This window comes from Formica exsecta, unplaced genomic scaffold (genome assembly GCF_003651465.1).
Source record: "Formica exsecta isolate Colony F162 unplaced genomic scaffold, ASM365146v1 scaffold105, whole genome shotgun sequence".
Classification (NCBI taxonomy): Eukaryota; Metazoa; Arthropoda; class Insecta; order Hymenoptera; family Formicidae; genus Formica; species Formica exsecta.
The window spans coordinates 18,417-41,624 of NW_021848390.1; the positions used below are offsets into that span (position 1 = coordinate 18,417).

At 31.1% G+C, this 23,208-nt stretch overlaps 1 protein-coding gene across 5 annotated transcripts in view; it reads left to right on the forward strand.

The window, feature by feature from the left end:
* The window catches only part of LOC115233348 (adenylate cyclase type 2), a 42,351-nt gene that overhangs the window by 10,260 nt on the left and 8,883 nt on the right, over positions 1-23,208 (forward strand). For 3 of the 5 annotated variants that reach the window (XM_029803722.1, XM_029803705.1, XM_029803740.1), the window contains 6 exons: positions 9,384-9,550; positions 10,617-10,946; positions 11,265-11,459; positions 14,375-14,481; positions 15,507-15,618; positions 22,637-22,764. In XM_029803722.1, the coding sequence (XP_029659582.1) occupies positions 9,384-9,550; positions 10,617-10,946; positions 11,265-11,459; positions 14,375-14,481; positions 15,507-15,618; positions 22,637-22,764 (1,039 nt within the window). Of the gene's footprint in view, positions 1-3,589; positions 4,133-9,383; positions 9,551-10,616; positions 10,947-11,264; positions 11,460-14,374; positions 14,482-15,506; positions 15,619-22,636; positions 22,765-23,208 lie in introns of those variants that run through there. The other 2 variants (XM_029803731.1, XM_029803714.1) reach the window with 2 other exon arrangements.

Here is a 23,208-nt window from a genome sequence, read left to right on the forward strand (position 1 = left end):
TATATATATATACAAAATAAATACCATTAATATAAATACCAATAAATATAAATATGCATAGATATATTTACTCTTTTGCTATATTAATTGAATCATGCTGACATTACTCTTCTACAACAAAAGAAGAAAAGAGATACGAAAGTTTATCTTTGCAGTTCCATCTAATGCCGTATTTTTATCCACGTTCGAAAGTTGATCCATTCAGTGAAACTATAGCTAATGTGGTCAGACCAAATCGATAGACGTCGCGTCGCTCCGCTCTTGATATGTATCGAAAAGTAGCAATGAATTCTACCCTCAATACTCACTCTTCGTAAAAATACTTCGTTATCGCGACCTTTCCTTCAATGATCTTCACGAAATAATAGAAACTCATTCGCACAAGGCGAAAAACAAGCCAATTAAGTCATAATCCAGCAGAAAGTCATCGAATCGGGACAAGAAGCAAGATATAGTGCTTATCTAAATCGTAAATCTTATCTCGAGGCTCTGATAGCCTAATAACGCTGTATCCACTTAGAAAAGAAGCTAATATCTAAGATGTTATTGATTTAATCAAATTACTTTTTGACAGTTTATATTTCTCTCGTACGGATTATTTCTTAGAATTCTATTTTTGCATAAGTTGCAATTATTGCATTTATTTTATGATAAATTGTAAGTTAAACAGCTAAAACGCTTGGTCATTTTAAAAAAATAAAGCAAAATATTCCTTTAAGATTGAAAATAATTCTCGTTGACAATTTGCTGGAGCTGTTGGAAATAGTGTACGTCTCCTCTCCGGCGTCGTTTCTATCTTACGCTCTTTCCGAATTCAGAGTCCTATCGGTTTTCGCTAACTATAGTATGTGATTTCAGTTGGGATAGCATCTAGCCGGATATAGTTACGTATGGGAAATACGCAAATGCCAAGCTATCCTAAGCATATATGTATAAGAAACCCTGTCTATCTGTCCGTCCGTCTATCTGTACGTCCATCCGTCCGTCCGTCTGTCTATAGAAATTAATAATATATAGAAATATTATGTTTTTCTTGTCAAATCGGTTTTAACCATTTATTTATTTAGTAGATAACATGGTCTAAAATATAATACAATCTTTCATAAACGAATATATGTATATGTTTAGTAACAAGAATCATTTACATATAAAGGCACGTATGATCAAAATTATGATATATTAAGATTATAATTTTGCTCCCTCATAAAGGAAGCTTTGTTTTCGTGACAAAATTTTTTTTAAGTTTTCTATGCCAATGTGTTTAGAATGTTCCAAAACGTCGAAAAATCATATTCCTAAAAAATGTCTGTCTGTATGTATGTATGTATGTGTGTATGTGTGTATGTGTGTATGTGTGTATGTGTATATGTATGTATGTACGCAATATATTGTACAACCTTTAACTTCCGCAATTTTTGAGATATTGGGTTAAATTTTATTTACATGGATAGAGAGTATTATTCAAGGATGGTTGGTATTGAATTTGGTGAGAATCGATGAAAAGGTTCATCTTTTATAAAATTTTTAATTATTTGAGAAATGTCTGTACACGCTGTAATGTTCGGAAAATTTGAGATGTCGGGTTAAATTTTTTTACACGGATAGAGTATCATTTAAGGATGGTTGGTATTGAATTTGGTGAGAATCGATGAAAAGGTTCATTTTTTATAAAATTTTTAATTTTTTGAGAAATGTCTGTATACATTGTAACTTTCGCAAATTTTGAGATATCAGGTTAAATTTTTTTACATGGATAAAGTATTATTAAAGGATGGTTGCTACTGAATTTGGTGAGTATCGATGAAAGGGTTTATTTTTTATAAAATTTTGAATTTTTTGAAAAATGTCTTTACACGCTGTAACTTTCAGAAAATTTGAGATATCGGATTAAATGTTTTTACATGAATAGAGTATTATTAAAGGATGTTTGATATTGAATTTAATGAGGATCGGTAAAAGAATTTATTTTAATTTTTATTTTGCTCACAAAGCTTCCTCCATGAGGAAGCAAAAATTGAAAAATCCGCATGCTTAAAGCAGCTTAAGCTTTGTAAGATAAAATAATGAGGAAGCAATGTGCAAGTTTCTAATTTTTTTAACTCTGTTGATGATGATTAAATTTGCAATAAATGTAAATTCAATTATGATTTGTAAAGATATACAGATATATATTAATTATAACTTATTTTATTTCCAATTAATTTTTATTTTAATTAATTAATCTTATTTTATATCAAATAAAATATTTGCTCGCATTCATAATTCAAAAGTTTTATTTACACGGTGGCGCAAGCTTACAAATACACCATTATTTATGTTCCAGTGCCGAATAATAGTCAAATGTTACTGTTATGCATTAATGATATTGCTAGCTTGATGATAATGGTATCATGCGATATTTTGCGCATCGAAAGCTTTTGCCATCTTTGAACAGCTAAGATTGTTTTAATCCTACGGATACATCGGGAATGGTACAAAATAGAATGCGCATAGAGGCAAACAAAAAAACATTGATCTACTAATGTGTCTTCTATTACTTTTCTCGATAATTTACGCATACTCCACAATTTTGTCCAAAAATTATATTAAATTAATGAAATATTTTGCAAAGATAAATTAAATTAAATATTTTATTTTTGATTTTTAATTTTTAATCCGAATCAAATTTTTGTCGAATTTTTACAAATTAAGGTGCAATATTTTATATTAAATATCTAATTTTTTTGCGCTTTTTGTCGTATTTCCTTCTGCAAAAATATACAAATATTGCACTTTTTACTCTGTTGTTATTATCATTCCGCATTTGTTACGATGCGATACAGATAGCGACATAGAAACACCTAAACACAAATATGTATATTTCGGCAATCGATTCACACTTCTCTAAATGTATTTATGTACAATGTGAGATATGCAAAAGCTATCCCGCGAAATTTTCCTCCATTACATGCAATAGGTATGCGGAGGTATTTTATTTTCGGCAAAACTCACTATTAATAAACGTGCGGATGGTGCATGGCATGATGCCCATCTCGAGCATAATGAATCTTCCCGCATGTCGCTTCATGCATATTACTTATTGTTAGAGAATACATTTATATGTAATTTTCATTTGACAATGAAATTCCTGGTACTCGATCTGACCAAAGAGAAATAAATTTACATTTAGAGCATAAGAAAAACGTGAATAAAATTATTTTATATAACATGTCACGCGCGTATATCGTTCGTGTTTTTATGCAAAAGCAACGCAATTTCAAATAGAATGACGTGAAATTTGATCAGTTTATCAATCTTTCAATATTAAATTCTACAGAGAAAATCAACAAAGGCAGAGAGAAAAAGAGAGAGGGACTATGTTGTTAATTTATTCAAAATAAAATGATGTCAATCACGTTTGACTTGTATTATCGCAAAAGCGACATTATATAATCCAATATAGATTGATTTACAAACGCGCATAACACGGAGAAGGTTAACAGCGCTGTCGAGTGGAGATTACGCCAGTTATGTAAATATGGCACTAATTCCAAACGACGATCCCCGAGTGGAACAATAACGCACCGAGACACCAACCGGCTAACCTAATGACACACTTCGTGCGTATTTGCAATTAAATATAAAATCGAGTACGCGGCAAGTGACTGTCCATGTCGCGGCTGCGGTATCAAACAAGCGCGATAATTAGTTCGAGGCTGCCAACGCGTCGCAATTATTGCCGGCTTTTAAACAGCAGGGAATTGTCGCGGCCGGACTGGATATGCAGACGCCTTGTGAAATACCTGTTGTACGTTCGACGTGTGCAAATGTATGTACATTCCGCGATATCCGCACATGCCGCATAATCGCGGTATCTCACAGCGAAGCGCAATTGTCGCATCGTTGCATCGTTGCTCGGTGATGCATCTAGTGTTAAATTTCGCGCAATTACGCTTTACGACATGTGCATACGAAATATGAAAACAACAGCGTATTGGACATCGCTATCGTTTCTCACGATGAAATAAAAATTTACTTTGAATTTTCCTGAAATTTTCGCAAAAATACGATTTGCGTTTTGCACCGAGAAACGGAAGTTAATGATATTAAGAAAAAATGGACTACAATTTCGCTTCGATATTAAGCCATCAAGGTATGTTTAGGTTTTTTTTTAAGCACGTAACGCAATTTGTATATTTTTTAATAATCTTGGAAACAAACGTCGATTGAAAAAGTTTCTCAACGTGGATTTTATTGATACATATATATTACATGTTAAGATAATAACACATATATTAAATATATATCATTATATACAAGTAAAATAAATGTGTTTTCTTTTGTTTTCTCTTTCACGTGAAATGAGTTTTGAAATGTTTTGTTTATATTTTTATCTTCAAGTAAGACTCAGTTCTTTCGAAAAAAGAGAGGGAAATTTATATAAAATGATTTGAATAAATGATTTGAATAAGTTAAAAACGTACGAAACGTACATTTTTAATGCATATTTGTTAATAAAATTTAACAATAATAAGTTCGCACATCAATACCCACATTTTGATTCTTATCTACCACTATTCCCACTTAATTTTTTGTACTCTGAGATGAGAAAGAGAACCTATTGCTGTTATTATTAAAAAAGAAGATTGTTTTATATATTGATACATTGAAGAGACGATAAAAAGAAAAAAAACAGATATTCTCTCAGAATATTAAAAGTAATACGATAAAATTGCAATTGTTACTAAGAGATTAAATTGATAAAAATGAAGAAGCGGCCGACTTTTTCGAATTTTGAAACCCGCATGTGCATCGCATGCATATCAGACATCGACGTTATGCCTTCGTTAAATTCGTTCACTGTGATACGAAAAACTGAGTGAAAAGCGCGAAAACGCAAAGTTAGCATAGCGTACGGAAATACGGAATTCGATAATTGCTGAATCGACGCAATCGCGAAACTCCGGAACTAGAAGTTCGTAATCAACACAGGGGGGGGGGGGGGGTGAGAGAGACTTGGGATGATGATAGGACATGTTTCTGGTTTATATAATGACGCAATTTACTTCGCGGATGATGTGCTAATTGCGCCAAATTGATCCGAGTTTCTTGAGACGATATTAATAGTTACAATAATGAACTTGAACGGCATTAATTAAAGCACAAGCGAATCACAATCTTCTTCCTAATTGTCGGTATAAATATACTTCAAAACCTGTTTATTATAAGAGTAATATTGGTATAAATTGTAAATATTGGAAGGATTATAAATATATTGAAAAATATAGTAAAAAGCTGATGGTAACTTTTGACATTTATTTAAACAGAACTTTCGTTTAAAATATTCATAATTATAATACTTAAAAAGAACTTAGTACATACTAAATGAAAATAATTCTATAATAATATAAAATTGACTAATTTTAATATAAAAATATAATTTTTAATAATATTTTTGATCACTATTTAGATAAAGATTGCAAAAAATTATAATAATTTATTTCTCTCTCATCAGAAATTGTATTTATATTAAAAATAATATTATATTTTTTACTCCATAAAGAATCGTTTATATATAAATACAGATTTACATGCAGAGCCACTTTTGTGCAAAAGTTATTCTCATGATTTCTATGCGGGGATACACTTTTGTGCAATTGATGAGCAGAAAGTATTGAAAGTTATATGAATGCAGAGAAAGGGCAAACTATTCTCCATTCGGGAAAAATTCTCCCGATTCAGACAGCGGTTTATCACGCCGTTGCATTTCACGACTAGTTGCGATGTCCAAAAGGAGAAAGAGAGAGAAATGTGAACGCCCAATTAAAGCGCATTTTAATGAAGTGTCGCACAGTTCCATTTTACGAGAAACTATTAAGTGGAATGGAAAATAACAATATAATGCGTGAATAGTATTTGTACGAATAGCGATGTCTTTTAATTGCATATAATTTATTCATATCGTATAATAAAGATACTATTTCGCAAAAATTTATTAATGTAGAAAGAAGCGGTAAAATGAAAAACGGGAAGCATCTGTGTTATTATTATGTATGTGTAATATATATGTATAATACACTTTATTCTATCTTTTCCATTTTGTTTTTTTCTATATTTATTATTATTGTTATATTTCATTTAATTGATAATTCTATTGTAATATTGGCTACGTAATATTACGTTACTTGTCACGTAATATTATCACGATTTACATTTGCGAATTACAGAGGCAATATAGTACACATGCAGCAATTGGGCAAACCGAGCGGAATAATTTTGCGATCGATAATCCGAACATTATAATCCATTTAATAAGGTGCTTAATTGCGCACCTTCGTGTATCATAGCTTATATCAACGCGAAAGAGTGGTAGCTAATTAGAATCATTGACACGGTTATCCTTGACTCTATCGAACTATTAGCTCGGATCGCGTGTCTGAACGCGACTTGTTTCATTAGCGGATTAGCTTGATTCATTTAGTCGTCGGCGACGACAATCTCGATCAATTAAGTTAATGCACCTGTAGAGCTGCGCACGGCCACGCGATACACGGCTACGCCTTTTTATTCATTACACTTTTACGCTTTCATTACAAAAATCCAATAAACGAACAAACAATGGATTATGCCATTCGTGACGATTGAAAAAAAAAAGATTATTGTAATAAAAACTAGTTTAGATGTGTATTATAATAATGTTCAAAAATGTATGAAACCCGCGAATTGATATGATGTAAACGCAGTTATTATTATAAGATCTCTGCTTAAAAAATATCAAAATAATTGAAAAAATAAGGATGAAAAGAAAACCAGAAAGAGAAAAAGAAAGAGAGAAAAGATAATATAAATATAATATAAATTTAAAATAAATATATATATCTATACGAAAGTATCAAAAATATATATATTTTTTATAAATAAAAATAAATAAATATATTTTTTGTGCGAATATTTGCGCAACTGATATTTATATAAAAAATTCGATAATTTTCTTAAAATATACACTGTATGAAATTTTAAATATTGAAATAAAAATCTAAATGCTACGTAAGCAAACATAAAATCTGATACTTTACAGTGATCCTTGCCATTTGCACTGATCGATTTTCTGGACATGTTCGCTGAATACTTGACATTCTCAAAACACCTTCGCACGCATATCATTCACGTATCAAGTTTCTATCGGGACAAATTATCGACGGAACATTATCATATTAAAACTTCGAGAGTCACGAACTTGGAAATGATTTAACTTAATCAATCTTTTTTTTGTTCTACGCCGAAACAGAATAAAATCTATGAACAGGAGAATATAGCGCACGATAAAAGTATTAGGTCCTTTATGAAAGTGGTAAAAGACGAAGGAGAGAAACATTTTGCGAGAGAAGTAGTGAAATATTCGGTTTGCTCTTATAACTCGACACGTACTCCCTTATTGTATGAAATTACGCGAATGCAATATCCATTACATATGTACTTTATTATCTGTTTTAAAGATCATAAATACTAGCACAAATGAAATCTTATTATTTTTTTTTTAATAAAATATTTAAAACAATATTTTTTTTAATTTCTTTCAATAAAATATTTAAAACAAGATGAAAATTGTGCAAATTAGAAACTTGCATATTGCTTCGTCATCGTTTTATTTCACCCACAAAGTTTAAGCTCCTTAAAGCAAGCGGGCAGATTTTCAATTTTGGCTTTTTCATAGAGGAAGATATCTCAAAATTTGCGAAAGTTACAGCGTGTACAGACATTTCTCAAAAAATTCAAAATTTTATAAAAAAATTAACCCTTTTACCGATCCTCATCAAGTTCAATACTAACCATTCTTTAATGATACTCTATACATTTAAAAAAATTTAGCCCGGTATCTCAAAAATTGGAAGTTAGAGATTGTACAATGTACATTCCGTACATACATACATACATACATATATACATACATACAGACATTAAAAAAAAATTTGATTTTTTGAAGTTTTGGAACATTCTAAACACATTGGCATAGAAAACTGGAAAAAAAATTTTGTCACAAAAACAAAGCTTCCTCTATGAGGAAGCAAAATATATAATATAATAAATAAAAATATATAATGTCTTTATATAAAATTGTATTGTTTTACAAAGTAAATCAATTCTATTTAACTTATATTTTGTTGCGCTTAATTTGAGATCAAATAAAACTTTACGTTACATTTCCAAGTAATATTAAGAATTGTGTTCTATTTTTGTTTACAATCTTCAACTTTATCTTTGTATCTTCCATCTAATTGTAATTAAGAATGAGGATATAAATTATTAATCAGTTTAATTAAGTTTGTGCTCACTCTACTTTTCCACGCTATGTATCGATCATAATCTTCTCTCTCTACTCGTCTTTTAAGCCACTCGCAATTAACATTTATGGATGCCATCATCGTTGGCAAAAAGAGTTGGTTGTTAAAGCGCATGCAAGAACTATGTGTTTTCTGCAAGGAATTTAATGATCTTTAACAAAAATTGCGGAAAGCTTTTTTATACATATATAGAAATTATTATTTAAAATAATATGTCGATGATAAGATATAACAATGTAAATATATATTATGAATCTTTTTAATTTGGAATATTAAACACATATGCAATATATTAATACAATATAAATATATTAAAGTACAATATAAATATATTAAATATAACATTACAAATAACAATTTCATGTATCTAATTTTAGCATATATAAATGGAAACTTTAAGGTTACGAAGCAATATACACGTATGAATATTAAAGAGAATTTTTACCTGACTTTTGATCTGACTTTTTTTACTGCATAATTAATTAAATATTATTGTATCTATATGTAATAATAATATGAGAGAGATGCTCACATAATAATTGAGAGGCCAATCATATAAATATGACTACAAAATGTATCATATCTACGACAAATTTCGCTCGTATTTAGATTAAAGAATTACTTAAGCTTGACTATGATTGAAGTTTTCATAATGCAATGTTATACAACTTTATACAACGTTTAATTACAATACTAAGCATCGCGATATAAAAGCTCTTCCAAAAGAGAAGTCTTCAATTGTTCACTTCAATTTGTTATATCTCCTAAACTAATGCCGTCCCCCACAAATTTCTTGCGGGAAATTACTCAGAAAAACTTCCCCTATAACATATTTAAGTAGCGATTAAATCGGAGGTGTGTTACCTTTTATGCAGTTTTACCTCACCTTCTTGTTACGTGAATCCGACAGATATCTCTTCGCGACAACTATTAAGTATATACAACGTGTTCCGAATTTCTGAAATTTTCTTCCACATCTAGGAATTCTTTTACACATGTTACTTTTACATATGTAATATATGGATGCAACAAAGTTAATATAGAGATATGACTTTTTTCCAGAAAGTCTCGGCGACGCTATGGGTGGCGATGCTGGCGTTAAGGCACTTCAGGAACTTCGTGATAAATACGAAGGGAAACTGACGGCGTCTCTTTACACGGGGACACTTTGCGTCGCCGCAATTGCTTCACTAGTCGCTCTAGGTGCTCTATGCTTCACCAATTATCCTGTAAGTATTGATAATCTTCTACGGTGTTTTATAACAAATCAAAAAATATCATATTTATTAGCATTTTTTAAACATTATATATTTTTTAATTGTTGATCAAACAGTAATTATTAAATTGCTATTAAATTATTTAAATTGTCAGTAAAAAGAATTTGTCTGAAAAAGAAACTTTTGTTTAAATATAATAGACATAACAATAGACATAAATTATTTTTATCCTCCTTTGTAAAAATTCTAAAATAAAAAAGAATTAGAATTTATTATTTAATCTTTATGTCATTTAAAATGTTTCAACTTTAATATAGCAATAAAATATTCAACATATTGATTTTTAGCTTACTATTCCGTCTTACTATTTTGTAATAAACCATTATTTTCGAAAATCAATGCTCATTCAAAGCAAAATGTTCAAGTTATCCTAAGTTGAAACATCATTACCTTTCAAGAGTAGAAATTACAAGATGACGATCGAAGCCGTAATTAATTTTCAATTAAAATTCCATCTAGCGCTCTCCTTTGTAACGGATCGATATCGGTTCAAGGTGCTTCTCGGCACTGTGCATACGTATTCTTCGCGAATCAGTTAACAAGATGTGTCCCGATATTAAAGGATGTTCGTTAGCAGAAGCTAAGAATTAATATTGATATCGGTGATGCAAAGGTAACGCAGAAGCTGTTCAAATCGATGGATTCGCCAAGAATACATAAAACACCGTGCACTAAGATTGGATTCACAAAAAATAAATGATGTTCATCTTTCCGTATTAGCAATCCGTGAAAAAACGTATAAGGAATATTAATAACGTGATTTATCTCAAATCGAAAAAATTTTTTTTCTATTTTCTCTCTCGACATTAAAAAATGATACATACATGAGATCAATCGTCGATAAGACAAATTTATTTCAAGAGATTCGAAGAAATAAAGTTTAACGAAAATTTTAAATTGTAAAAATAATTAAGTTCTGACAGCTAATAGAGAGAAATAGGTTGATAAAACATATCGAAGTAAATATCGAAGGTAGTATCATAGAGAGAATTGATCTTGCCTAAAAAATATTTTTCAGAAGCTGTTCCACGTGATCGATCTTGTATCAACATTGACGACTATGTTCATCGTATCCTTGACACTTTTAGTGATCACGCAATTATCCTCGACTATGACCTCCAAACGATCCAGGATTTTAATAGGCTTAACATCCTCCATCATACTTGGTCTAGGAATTCTAATATTAAGCGGAGTCCTGCCCTTGTTTGCCTGCATCCTGTCAATAATCGCCATTCTGCCTAAAATGAGGTGGCAAATACCACTTAACATCGGCTGTATCCTGGCTCTCGCGCATATTTTGAGAAGATTTAGATTTGAGGATCTCTCGAACTATTATAATGTAATTCAGGTAAATGTAGCTGAGTTTTTTTATAATCTTTTTTTTTAATCGATCTATTATATATTATAAAGAATATAAGAAATCATACAATAGGAAATTACTATAAAGGATTTCTGAAAACGTGCTTTAATTAATAAAATCATATTATTAGACACATATGTATATCGCGAAAACTAATATATAAAACTTTAAAAAAACGCATTTTGATGTTACACTGCAGCAAACGATTTATATATTCTGGAATTTATTAAAAACTGAAGTTTTTAAGAATATGCTTTAATCGATATACACGTATTAGGCATTTTGGAGAAATATTTTTTTCGACAGATTGTTGTGGAGATCGTGTTTCTCCTGGCTGCTATCCTCGCAGGTATGTACTATAGGATTTTGACGACGACAGCCCATAGAAAAACTTTCTCAGGCACGAAGACGGTGATCGAGTCGCGAATCAAGTTAGAATGCGAGAGAGAGCAACAGGAGCAATTATTGCTGAGCGTTATTCCCGCCTACATCGCGGCAGAGGTGAGCTATAAAAATATATCGCGCGAAATTATTTTCCGTGAATCCAATTAAAATCTAGATTACAGTTTATTACGGAAGCTCAAGCGATGAGTTCTTCGCTGTGCGTGCCGTGGAGATATGTTTATGTATAAAAACTTTTTGTCATTATACGCGATTATCAATCGATTAATGTTTAATTACATTTTTATTTATGATATATTTTCAGCTTTTAACTATATATATGCGTCAATTACAAGAAATTAATTTAACGAAATCTTTCCAGAAATAAAATTTGCAAGTGCTTGCATCTCTAGAAGTAAGTAGTTTCTCTAATGTAGAAGAAGTAAGAGTTAAATTCTAAACGCGATTGTCTCTTTATCGTACTTTGCGTATATTACGATCTGTGCACGATCTGATATAGATCGGTTTAAGACAGATATCGCTCTGCAATAGAAATCAACTTTTGCGAGAAGTTCTTCGGTAGAAGTAATTAAAGATCGATGTAAAAGTTATCTCTGCGAAATTAGATTGGTAAGGATCTCGTTTGAAACAAGAGACGGATAACATATATGGTTTAAAACGATTATGAAAGTTTTATGTCAGTTATTTATGGGATGCGCGGATAGGAACGATCAATCGAAAGGTCTTCGTGGTCGTGTTAATTACATCTCTGAGAAGAGACACGTCCATCCGCGCGCGGAAGAGCTCGAGAGTATATGTATAACGTTACGTAATATATACATATACATCGGGGATAGTTTGAGGACGCGTTGATGGTATCTATCGTTAGAATCTAACGAATATTCGTGTAAACGTTCGTCCTTTATGCAAATACTCAATGAGATCCTTTTCGGCGCAGCGACATCAAACTTCGCACGTTGTCAGTTTTAGATATATGTGATCTTTGTGATATACCACATATTGCTACAATACATATAATTTTACAAGTCAGTATAAATAGACAGATTTATGTTAGCAGCTCTATATATCTACAATTATAAAGTTTTTATAGGTAAACGTTGAAAAATAACTAAACGAAGAGATTATTTTTTATTAGTATATTTTACACTATTTTTTAGTAATATTTCTTTACTCTTGCAACTCACTATATAAAAAATACTATTAAGGAATCGATTACTTTTAATACTACTTACAATGCAAAGCGGATTTGTTTATTGAAATTGATTGCAATTCAGATTCCGGTTGTTTTCGAATGCAAGCGTTATTATGCGAATTGTATAACGATATCAATGTGCGACATGAATAATTTACGACTTTGAATGAATGATTGCGTGTTTAAATCGAAAACTTTTGGCATACACAATGTTTTGTCAATGCGAGATTGCATAATGCACACATTTTCAATTCGTATAAATTTTCAATACGTCTCTCTCTCTCTCCCCCCCCCTCTCTCCCCCTCCCTCTCTCTCTCTCTCCCCCTCTCTTTCTCTCCCTTTCTCCCTCTCTCTCTCACTCTCTCCCTCTCTCTCTCTCTCTCTCTCTCGCCCCCCTTTCTCTCTCCCTCTCTCCGTCACTTTCGACCCTTAATCCAAAGGAGGATTAGAAAAGCCCATTGTCATGCTTCGCGGGACGCGGAATGGGTAATACACATACGCGTATACGCGACGTTCCATCCCCCTTTTGCCTCTGGCGCGTACGAGATAGAACGAGTGAATGGGAAAGAGAGATAGACTCCCCTAATGAAATATAATAAATACGCGATGAAGCGCGCACGCGCGCCTACGTCACGATCGCGGTTCCGTTTTATCGCGAGGACCGTACGCTTTTTGCGCGATTCAGCGCGGTATACGCCGCGCGGGCGAGTCTGTAAATCCCCTCGCTTCTATAATCGCCCGCTCTTTCCGTACCGTCAGCTCGCCAGCCAGCTCTTTATCTTGTTTTCACGGGGCGAGAAGGAATATAAGGCAGTGCCGCGGAGTGTTGGCGAAGCTGTCGGTCGCGCTTGGTCGGTTGCGGTTTACGCGAAGCTGCCTCGCCTCTACGTGTCCTCGACGCCACTCTGCTCGGCCCGGCTCGGCTTCGGTGCTCAACCGAACGGCCGCGAGAGAATTGGAAGGAAGGAAACGCGAGGAGAGCATAGAGCTACGCTCTGTACGCGAGGGAAAGTTTTTAATTGATATTAGATTTGTATTGGACCGTATCCTGCTTCATTTCTTTTGACGGATAATGAGAATAAAAAAAAAAAAGATTTGATGAATTCCTTCGTCTGACAAAATGGTAAAATTTCAATATCTCGATATTAAAATTAATGCATAAATTAATCCCAATCAATCTATAATTTAACGCGTAATTTACAACCGACCTGCGTATCTTCTCATATCGATTACATTTATTTTTACACTTCTCCAAAATTGTTGCGAACAAAAATGTAAAGAAATATAAAACCAACCGCCACCATGCATAATACTCGTGGTTATTATTTTCCAATAAAAAAAATGAAGCAAAAAAACCAATAAGAATATAAAAGCGTAGGAGGAGCAGAGAAAAGAAGAATAAGAGATTCGTCTCCTCGCACACACACCATTATTCGGTATCTCGGGTAATTTTCTGGCAGCGTGTACCACGCCGAACGTAGGTTACCGACCCATTGTTTATTTCCTCTAGTAAAGTCCTCGACTTTCCCCTCTTCGTCTCGACCCCTTTCTGTCTCCTCTCATCTCAACCCCATCTTCCTCTGTATCCTCCCTCTCTCTTTCCCCCTCTCTCTCTCTCCCCCTCTCTCTCTCTCTCCCTCTCTCTCTCTCTCATAAGAATATATAAACATAATATTTAAATATAATGGAGAGTCAAGTTAATTATTACAAAGCTTTTACGTAACGAGACTTATCTTTATAGAAAACCACTATATGCATATATAGATAATGTTTTTATTGAAAAAAAAAAATATTAGTACATTATAATATATTTTATTGTAGGTAAAAAGAAGTATAATGCTGAAAATGGCGGATGCTTGTCAGGAAGCTAATAAGCATAAGCAAACCACGTTCCAAGAGATGTATGTACAGCGACATAATAACGTTAGGTACGTCATTAAAATTTATAGTCCATCTCTTCGATCGTAATCGGATCGAAGAAACGGATTTCTACTTTTTACGGACGATATTTTTTTAATTGACATAATCCAAAAATTCATTCTCTTCTATACAAATTCGAAATAAATAAATATCCGAATAAATTATAATATAATTTTGATTCTACAAGAGAATCAACATTTAAATCTTAAATGTTTTTTGATATCTTTACTATAAGAATATTCATACACAAATTTTATTCATATACAAATATTCATTCGAATCGATCTGCAACGAAAAAGGTAACGTTAAAAATAATGTGAAGTATTTCGCACAAGGTCAAGAAAGAAATAATTTAATCAGTGTTTTTAAAAGAGAGACGTATATGTGTAGTTCTCTCGATAATTATATAGATCAAAGATAATAAAAAATATCGATTACATCGAATTAAACGCACGCAGTATATGTCGCATATCGCTTTTGATCGCTCTTCCTTTTATGCCTCAATTCAGCGATGTCTGAATTTAAATCACGAGCGCGCGCGATTGTGCAGCATCCAATTTAATTCGTGTGCACTTTAAATGATCGATCAAAGGCAAATTTTTTCTCAATATGCGCTTCTTGCTTTAAAATATATTTTTCAAATGCTTCCAAGATTAATGAGATAATGTAAAATGCACAATATTGAAAATATAAAATTTTATTCGTTTCTTTAAAATACTTTCTTGCGAGAAATTAAAAGTACATTACTCTCTATCTATACAAATTCAAGTTTAATCTTTACATTAATATTCTTTGATTACATTGATATTTCTTCACAAAGTTTTAAATAATTTATTAAACATATTTTCTGTTTTTTTTTGTTTTTGCAAAAAAAGATACATAATATAAACTATTAAACTTAAATTATAAATATATTTATAAAAGAACAATAGTAAAATCTCACATTTATATCTTAAATATCTTATATTTTGGGAAACTTTATAAGACACAAGAGATATAATTTTTTGGAAAACAAAATATCTTTCTTGTGTAGTATTCTCTATGCGGATATCGTCAACTTTACACCTCTATCAGAGCAGCTCTCAGCTTCCGATCTCGTAAAGACTCTTAATGAACTCTTTGGCAGGTTTGATCAAATAGCACAGGTAAGAGCAAACTAAGTCTAAATTAAATTAACTTATTTTATATTCAATTAAATTTTCGATGTAACCAAAAATAAACTTTTTAATTTAATAAAACGCTTTTCTAATTGCATATACAAATAATTTTGTGTAAAAAAATGCATACAAAATAAATTTTATTCAATACGCATCATATTCTCATCGCACACTTCTCCTTTTTTATTAATACGCGTCTAGAATTATTCGCATTATTTCCAAATTTGATTTCAACGCGAGACAAGCACGTTCGACGCTCGATCGGATTGATAAAGAGAGAGAAAGCCACACTTCGTCGCAACTAGATTTTTTGCTAGGTATATTATCGTTGATATCGCTATTTACTAACTTTAGATTGACTAAGGATCCATTAATGCAGAACAAAAAAAAATTCTGAAACCTTTTACCCCCTTTACCAACAGACACGATATACGATCGTCTATATCTTGTGCAAAGAAAGACACAAAGTGTGTATTTTTAATTTATAGGAGAATAATATTCACGCGTTTCCAATTCAATAAATGTTATTTCCCGAAATATACGAACATTTGATTTTAATATAACTTTAATATAAGAGAATTTCTGATATTTTGAGAGAACAATTTTTTAGTTTTAGTTAGAAAAAATCTTCCGCTTGTGTATAATATTTAATAAAAATTTTTTGTGACTCAAAGAAATATCTGTTACATTAAATGCTGCAATTTGAAAAATTATCCGATATTTATAAGCTTTACTCGAAGAATATTTCTGATTTTAGTTTGCGCGTTTACCTCTGTTTAACGATTCAAACAACATTTTTCAGCAGCGCAGGCAAATTGAATTCTTCCGTCAATCTGTCAACACGGCTTTAAAACAGAGTTCCTCTTGATTAAATAAATTTCTCGATTCGCGACTCGACATAAATAAATCTTCATCGAAAAGCATAAAATATATAAACTAATACAAGTATAGTAATTATTTGTTTTTTATTTTATTTATGCGTAATAAATGTTTATATTTTAATTTTGCCATAATCCATTACAGTGCCATTCGATTAAATGTATTTGTTTTAATACATTAAAAATTACATCTTTCTTAAGCTTGTAAATTGCGAAACTTATTACAATTCAGTATTTGCAAACAGCAAAAGTCTTATCTTCTTTTATATGCAAGAGGCGGACACTAAAAAATTCTATTAACTCAAAACTTACTTTTATTTTTTCACAATTATTAGGCTCATTACATGTTTTGTTATGTAATTAACTCTAACTCATAATTTCTTACATCTTCCTAGAGCTTTAGCTATAAATATGTATATTCCACAATGCTTTTACAGTTTTAATTTTGTTGAAAAAATGGAAATTAAAAGATTAACTTTAATTTTAAATAAAGTTTCTGATTTATTGAAAAAGTTTTGTTTGATGTATACAAACTATAGTCTTTTCACGTTAAATAACAAATGACCATCCAATTGTAAAACATTTTTAAAATAAAATATATTTCAATAAAGTGCCTTCTATTTTTTATTACTATGTAAATAATTCAAATTTTTAATGAGTTGTATATTGCGTAGCGTTATATATTGTTGTAAAAACACACATGCTAAAGAAAACACTATATATATATTTCACATAATATAATAGGAAATAATACGGAAGCATAGAGAGAAATGAAAGAGAATGGAAAATCGAAAAAAGGATGTCCACAATGCATTTTGAAATTTGCAGTGGTAGAATGCTGCAAAAATGATAGATCAGTTGGGTTAAAACATAATAAACGAGATAACATGATGTATATGACGGAGGTTGCACTTTTATGACAAATATTGAATGTTCAATCAAACTGTGCGTGATAGAGTGATGAAGATGAAAAGTTTCTCTTTTACATATCTGTTGACTCTCGTTCCCAAAATGCAATTTGTTTGCGCTAACGGCTATCTTTTATTTTTCTTTTTTCAAACTAAAATTTTATCTACATAAAAAATTGAATATGTAGAGTATAACAATGTAATAGCAAATAAAATATACTTAATAATAACTATAAAAATTGAAGATAAATTTTTATAATACCATGTTTCCTAGTTTTAATGAAAAACGACGGTTTATTAACATGTAAAACTTAATTAGGATCATACATAAAAAATTAAATATGAAAGTGGAATTCTGCATTTTAATGAAATAATTTAACTCTAATGAAAATGCTTAAAAATGTACTTTTATGCCGTTCTATAGATTTTCCGCAAAAACCATTAAGACAAGTTCTTAGACTGATAAACCTACAATCTAATAAAGCTATGAGAGAAGACAAAATGTATAGTTATATTGCGTACTTCTCTCTCATAATCGGATGCCGCTCGTATTCTTTCTCTTGGCAAAGAGAAAGCATGGATTTTCACGTCATGCTACATTAGCGCGAAAGATTGTTTTCGGAACGACAATGAAACATGATAGTAAACAATATTCTCGAATTTTTGGGAAAGCAACGCTTTATTAGCATATCAAAAAAAATTTATTGAGATAAAAAAGAATATCTTTACACTCTTAGAGAAACTGCAACTTTTTCATTTGGAGGAATGTAAAGCATTTTTACCAAAAAATCGAAATATTCAATTTCGTATAAAAAATACAGATCACTTGAAAAAATGATATTTACTAATTATTTCCATAATATTTTGTAAGCCTACAACTTGGTTATTAGTTTTTTATTTTATTTATTACTTTCCATCGTTTATTGCAGAATTTTAAAAACTATTTGCCGAGTCAAAACTGTAAACGTAACACGTAAACACACAACTCGATAAATTGATAAAAGCTAATATTGATGAATAAATATACAACACGCATTTCCGGCGTTGAAGAGATTGCATCCGCAATCGAGCGGACTTTTAAAATCAAGTTTTATTTATTTTTCAATTCTCTCCCACGACCGCAATATTGTCGTTATTAATCAATAACGTTATCAATCAAGCGAGTTTTAGTAATTGTTCATAAAGCCGAACGTTTGATCGGAGAGCTATCTAGCTAGGAACTTAGCTAGCGAAACGAGAATTAGCTGGCTAATGTAAGACTTGCTAAATCTCGCACACACACACACACTGTGGGTCACGTGTCACGTTACCAACGCCCAAGGCCTCTTGCTCTTTACGGGATCGCATAACTTGCTTTTATAGTAGCCGGAAGGACTTATGGCGTCACACCCGAGCGCGGCATGAATCCAAGTGGTACACGCTGATTCAACGCAGGCAGCTGTATAACCGGAGCGCGTGTCGTTTCGCAGATCGTCTTTCCTTCATTTCCGAGCTTGCGTCGTTTCGCGCTGACCGAGCAAAAAGATCGAACAACTAACACGTGCGATTTGAGTCGTTTTAGGTTTGATTGTCTCGAATAACTATTTTTGCGATTTGTTGTTGCTTTTGCGACAAAAATTGCGGTTTTGATAAGATTTTGTGAAGATAAATGTTGCCGCATATTAGAGAGAGCGCGTAAACAGTGGAGTTAATTTTGATACAAGTTAATTTTCTAACAAAGCTAAAATTAATAAAAAATTATATTTCAAATTCTGATTTTTAGTAGAATTATCTATAAAATATTTAATACAAAAATTTTTATGTTTTTAAACGCAGATTTTACATTGCTGTTTGAAAGAAATAAGAAAATTTGGCTTCCTGCCAAACTTGGACTTTATTATACTCTATAAAAGCCGAGAATATCGAATTTTTAATTGAACAATCAATTTTATCGAGTTTCCAAGAATATTCAGAGTTCTTTAGAGATGCGTCATTAAACTTTTCACACGTAAAATTTTTACTAATTGCTGCAATTTCCAATTATCGAATATTGGAGTTCTTAGGCCTACTTGTAAGAAAGATTAAATGTCCGATATATTGCGATCGAATATCTTCGTGAAATATCAACAAATTCGCGTATAATTGTTTATTATGACTGCGCGCGAGTAAAGAACGAACTTCCAGATGTTCATCGCGTAATAACGGTGAAAATGTGGCAAAGACATGCAGATCGATGATGGAATTATGCCATAGATAAATTCCGCGTCTAAGAGAATCTCACTATATGTTTGCGTTGTATTAGTCACGGCTGTTTTCGAAAGACGGTGGTTATTTTCATAATTTTTCGATCGGCGAAAGATCACGATGACAAAATTTTTCGAATTCAATTTCCTTGCCGGCTAAACTGAAATTTATCGGCGCTGATTTCAGACTCGGATACATTCGACGTAATCTTTTGCAGCTCGTAACTTCTCGTTTCTTGAATTGTCGTGTAATTGCCCACTTTCAGCAATAAATCGCAATTTGCGAGCAACAAATTATTTCACGATGTAGAAATTATGGGATAATATCGTTAAAAAAACAGTCAAATTTTCGAATAAAATTATGTGCTAAAATATTGGAATTTTGTCAATTATTTATTCAAGAAAATAAATGCAAAAAGAAATAAAGATAAAAAATAATCTCTTTAAATCCTTATAAGTAGAGAAAATAAGATTAATAAGAAGGAAGAAATTGTTTTTCAAAATTATTTTTTATTTTTATGTGTTTGCATTTTATATTAGAATTTTGAAAAACTTACTTGTACATTTGATTAAAACATTTTACATTGAAATAACACATGTCAATTTTAAAATAATTAAATAAGAAACTGTGTCGAACAAATCAATAATAGAGAGAAATTATCAAAATTGAAATCACCATTCTAAAAATGTAATCCTTGTCAAATCAAATACAAGAGCAATTATACACAAACATTTTTATTGGAAACATACTTTTGAAAAAAAAGAAAAAAATTTATTTGCGACACATTTCGTGAAGCTAAACGAGTTTTACGGTCGTGTAAGTCTATACATACTTTAAACATCGTTTCAAATGAATAATCAAATTCAACTGAAAAAAACGCTATTCTTCCAAAATAGCTATCTTTCTCCGTAGTATTAAACAATATTATCGTTTAATTACCATCAAATATTGACCATCATAAAATTCCAAATATTTGCTGCATTCGTAATTTACATAATATTAAATAATAATGATAAAGCACGGATTTACGCACGATGAAGGGAATCAGAGATGAAAGATATCTAGAAGCTGTTTTACATTCTTTTTCTTTTGCTTTCTTTTCAACATAGCGATGGTAAGAAATAATAATGTGCCTCGCAATGTGTATAATGATCGTAGCAATTCTTCTTTCGATAATGTTTCATTAAATTTCATGGTTGACAAAATTAGACTGAATAAGAAGTCAGGTAAATATAAACGAATAAAACAGCGATGCGGAAAATGGAAAAGAAAAATCTTAATCGAGAAATAATCCTTGTTGAAAATTTCTTAGCTTCAAATCGATTATACAGGTACATACACATATATGTATAATATTGGATAATATTAGAAACGAAAAACCTTTCAAAACTTTTTCTTATAATTTTATATTAATTCCATGTTATTGATATCTATATTGTAGCAAAGTTATAAATAACTTTGCAACATATTATCACGCGATAAACTTTGTTCAATTCTGCATTTTTTAACATAGATCCAAACACATCCTACGATATCTCCCCGAATTGGATTGTATATAAATACATAACATATAATATTAGATTTGAACTTAAATCTTTCTGGATTTTATATAATTATACATAATATATAATATTAAATTTAAACTGAAGTTTTTCTAATTTTTATCTTTAATATCATCTTAGATGATGAAAACAGATCTATTTTTAGATCGAACCTTAACTCATGGATATTATAGGTCCAAATTAGATCAGATCGTAGTAACCGATCCAGATTAGAGATCGAGTCCAGGTCAGATTCAAGATAAGCCATAAATCGGGCATGATGCGACGCGAGCCGAATAAAATTCCAAACTTTATTCTTGGCATTTTGAATCCTACGCGGCTATTTTACCACGATACGAGGTGCGACATATATTATATAGACGTCGGTAGCTTTTTCCGAATGGATACTGGCTTTCAACTTTCCACATTTGTTCCTTCCTCACCGTTCGAAATCCAATTGTGTCGAGAGAACGCGGGATATTCATCTCGCGACACACCGAGCAACAGTGTCGCAGATGGAAAAACTTTATTCCATTTATATGGATGGAATTTATATGCGGGGCTATCGTGGCTTCATCGGGAATGCTTCTGTTCATTTTCCGTCTTTTGCGAGCGTATTTATCTACCTACGCAAGCAAATCACCGCAGGGATATTCCAGGTCCATCTTCGATAAGAAAAAGAGAATAATTCTCATCCTCTGGACGAATAGACTCTCTCAAAGAGACAATTAATTAACAAGTTCTACAATCGGCACATTTTCACAATGAATAGCATTTACGGTGAAAATGAACATTTGTAACGAAACACGGATTTACGATAGAATCATAAAATTTGTAGTAGTTAATAATATAAATTACTGCACTCTCATGGCTTTTTAATTTACACAAAGCGTTAATTGAATCGACAATGGAATGCTAATTAAACAGATGTTATAATTAATAAAAACCAACAATTATGTAAAGAAAAATTTATAAATTATTTCAAAACATTTATATATATATATATAAATACAAATGAGTATCTTATATAAATAGATATTATTTTCGAAAATTATCTTTTAGTCTCAAAACTGATTCTATAATTGCAACACGAAGAATTATGGCTTTTGTGTTTTCTCCGTAGATTACTGTCGTTAGCTAACAATTACCAGAACATTAATATTTATGTAAAATTATTATCGTCGCGTCTCGCGATGCAGTAAAACTTTTGAATATTTAATAGACTGCGAAAATTTTGTACGCATCTGATAAAAGAATACAAATACATTATGCCGAGACAATTACTAAGAAATCAATTATTATATAAAAGAGTATATTATTTTTGTTTATAATTATTTGCTTTACGTTTTCCTCTTTTAGTAATTATCTAGATTCGAGTTGAATTTTAATATATTTATATGATATATACATATAATTTTGGGACATATTAAATGATAAATTGATTTACGATTTTTAGGACAATCAGTGCATGAGAATCAAGATTTTGGGCGATTGTTACTATTGTGTCTCCGGGCTTCCGGTGTCCCGTCCAAATCATGCTTACAATTGCGTGAACATGGGGCTGCAAATGATTGATGCTATCAGGTAAGGAGTGAAATAAAATACAGCAGAAAATTACAGCACGTTACTAACGAGCGACAGCTCGTTACGTATGCTTTCCTCTGTCAATTTTTTTAAATTGTAGCCCGAAGCGGAATAATGAAAAAAGTGGAAAATAATTGGTACGTTATTTCTTTATAGAAGAAGAAATTACAAAATTTTTTCTATGAAGAATACATGAAACATGTTACATCGATGTAGCGTTCTTCTTTCTTCATATTTCTCTCATAAGAGAATATTATATAATACGGCAAATAATTGTTAAATAAGAAAAAATTTTTAAATTTTTAATTTGTAATAATTTTTGTTATTAAATTATATGTTATTAATTATTACAGTAGCTTCAAATTTTGAGAAAAGAAATGTATTTAATAACTTCTTAATTTTTTAATTATTCTTCGGCAAATGTTATGCACATATAGTATATAT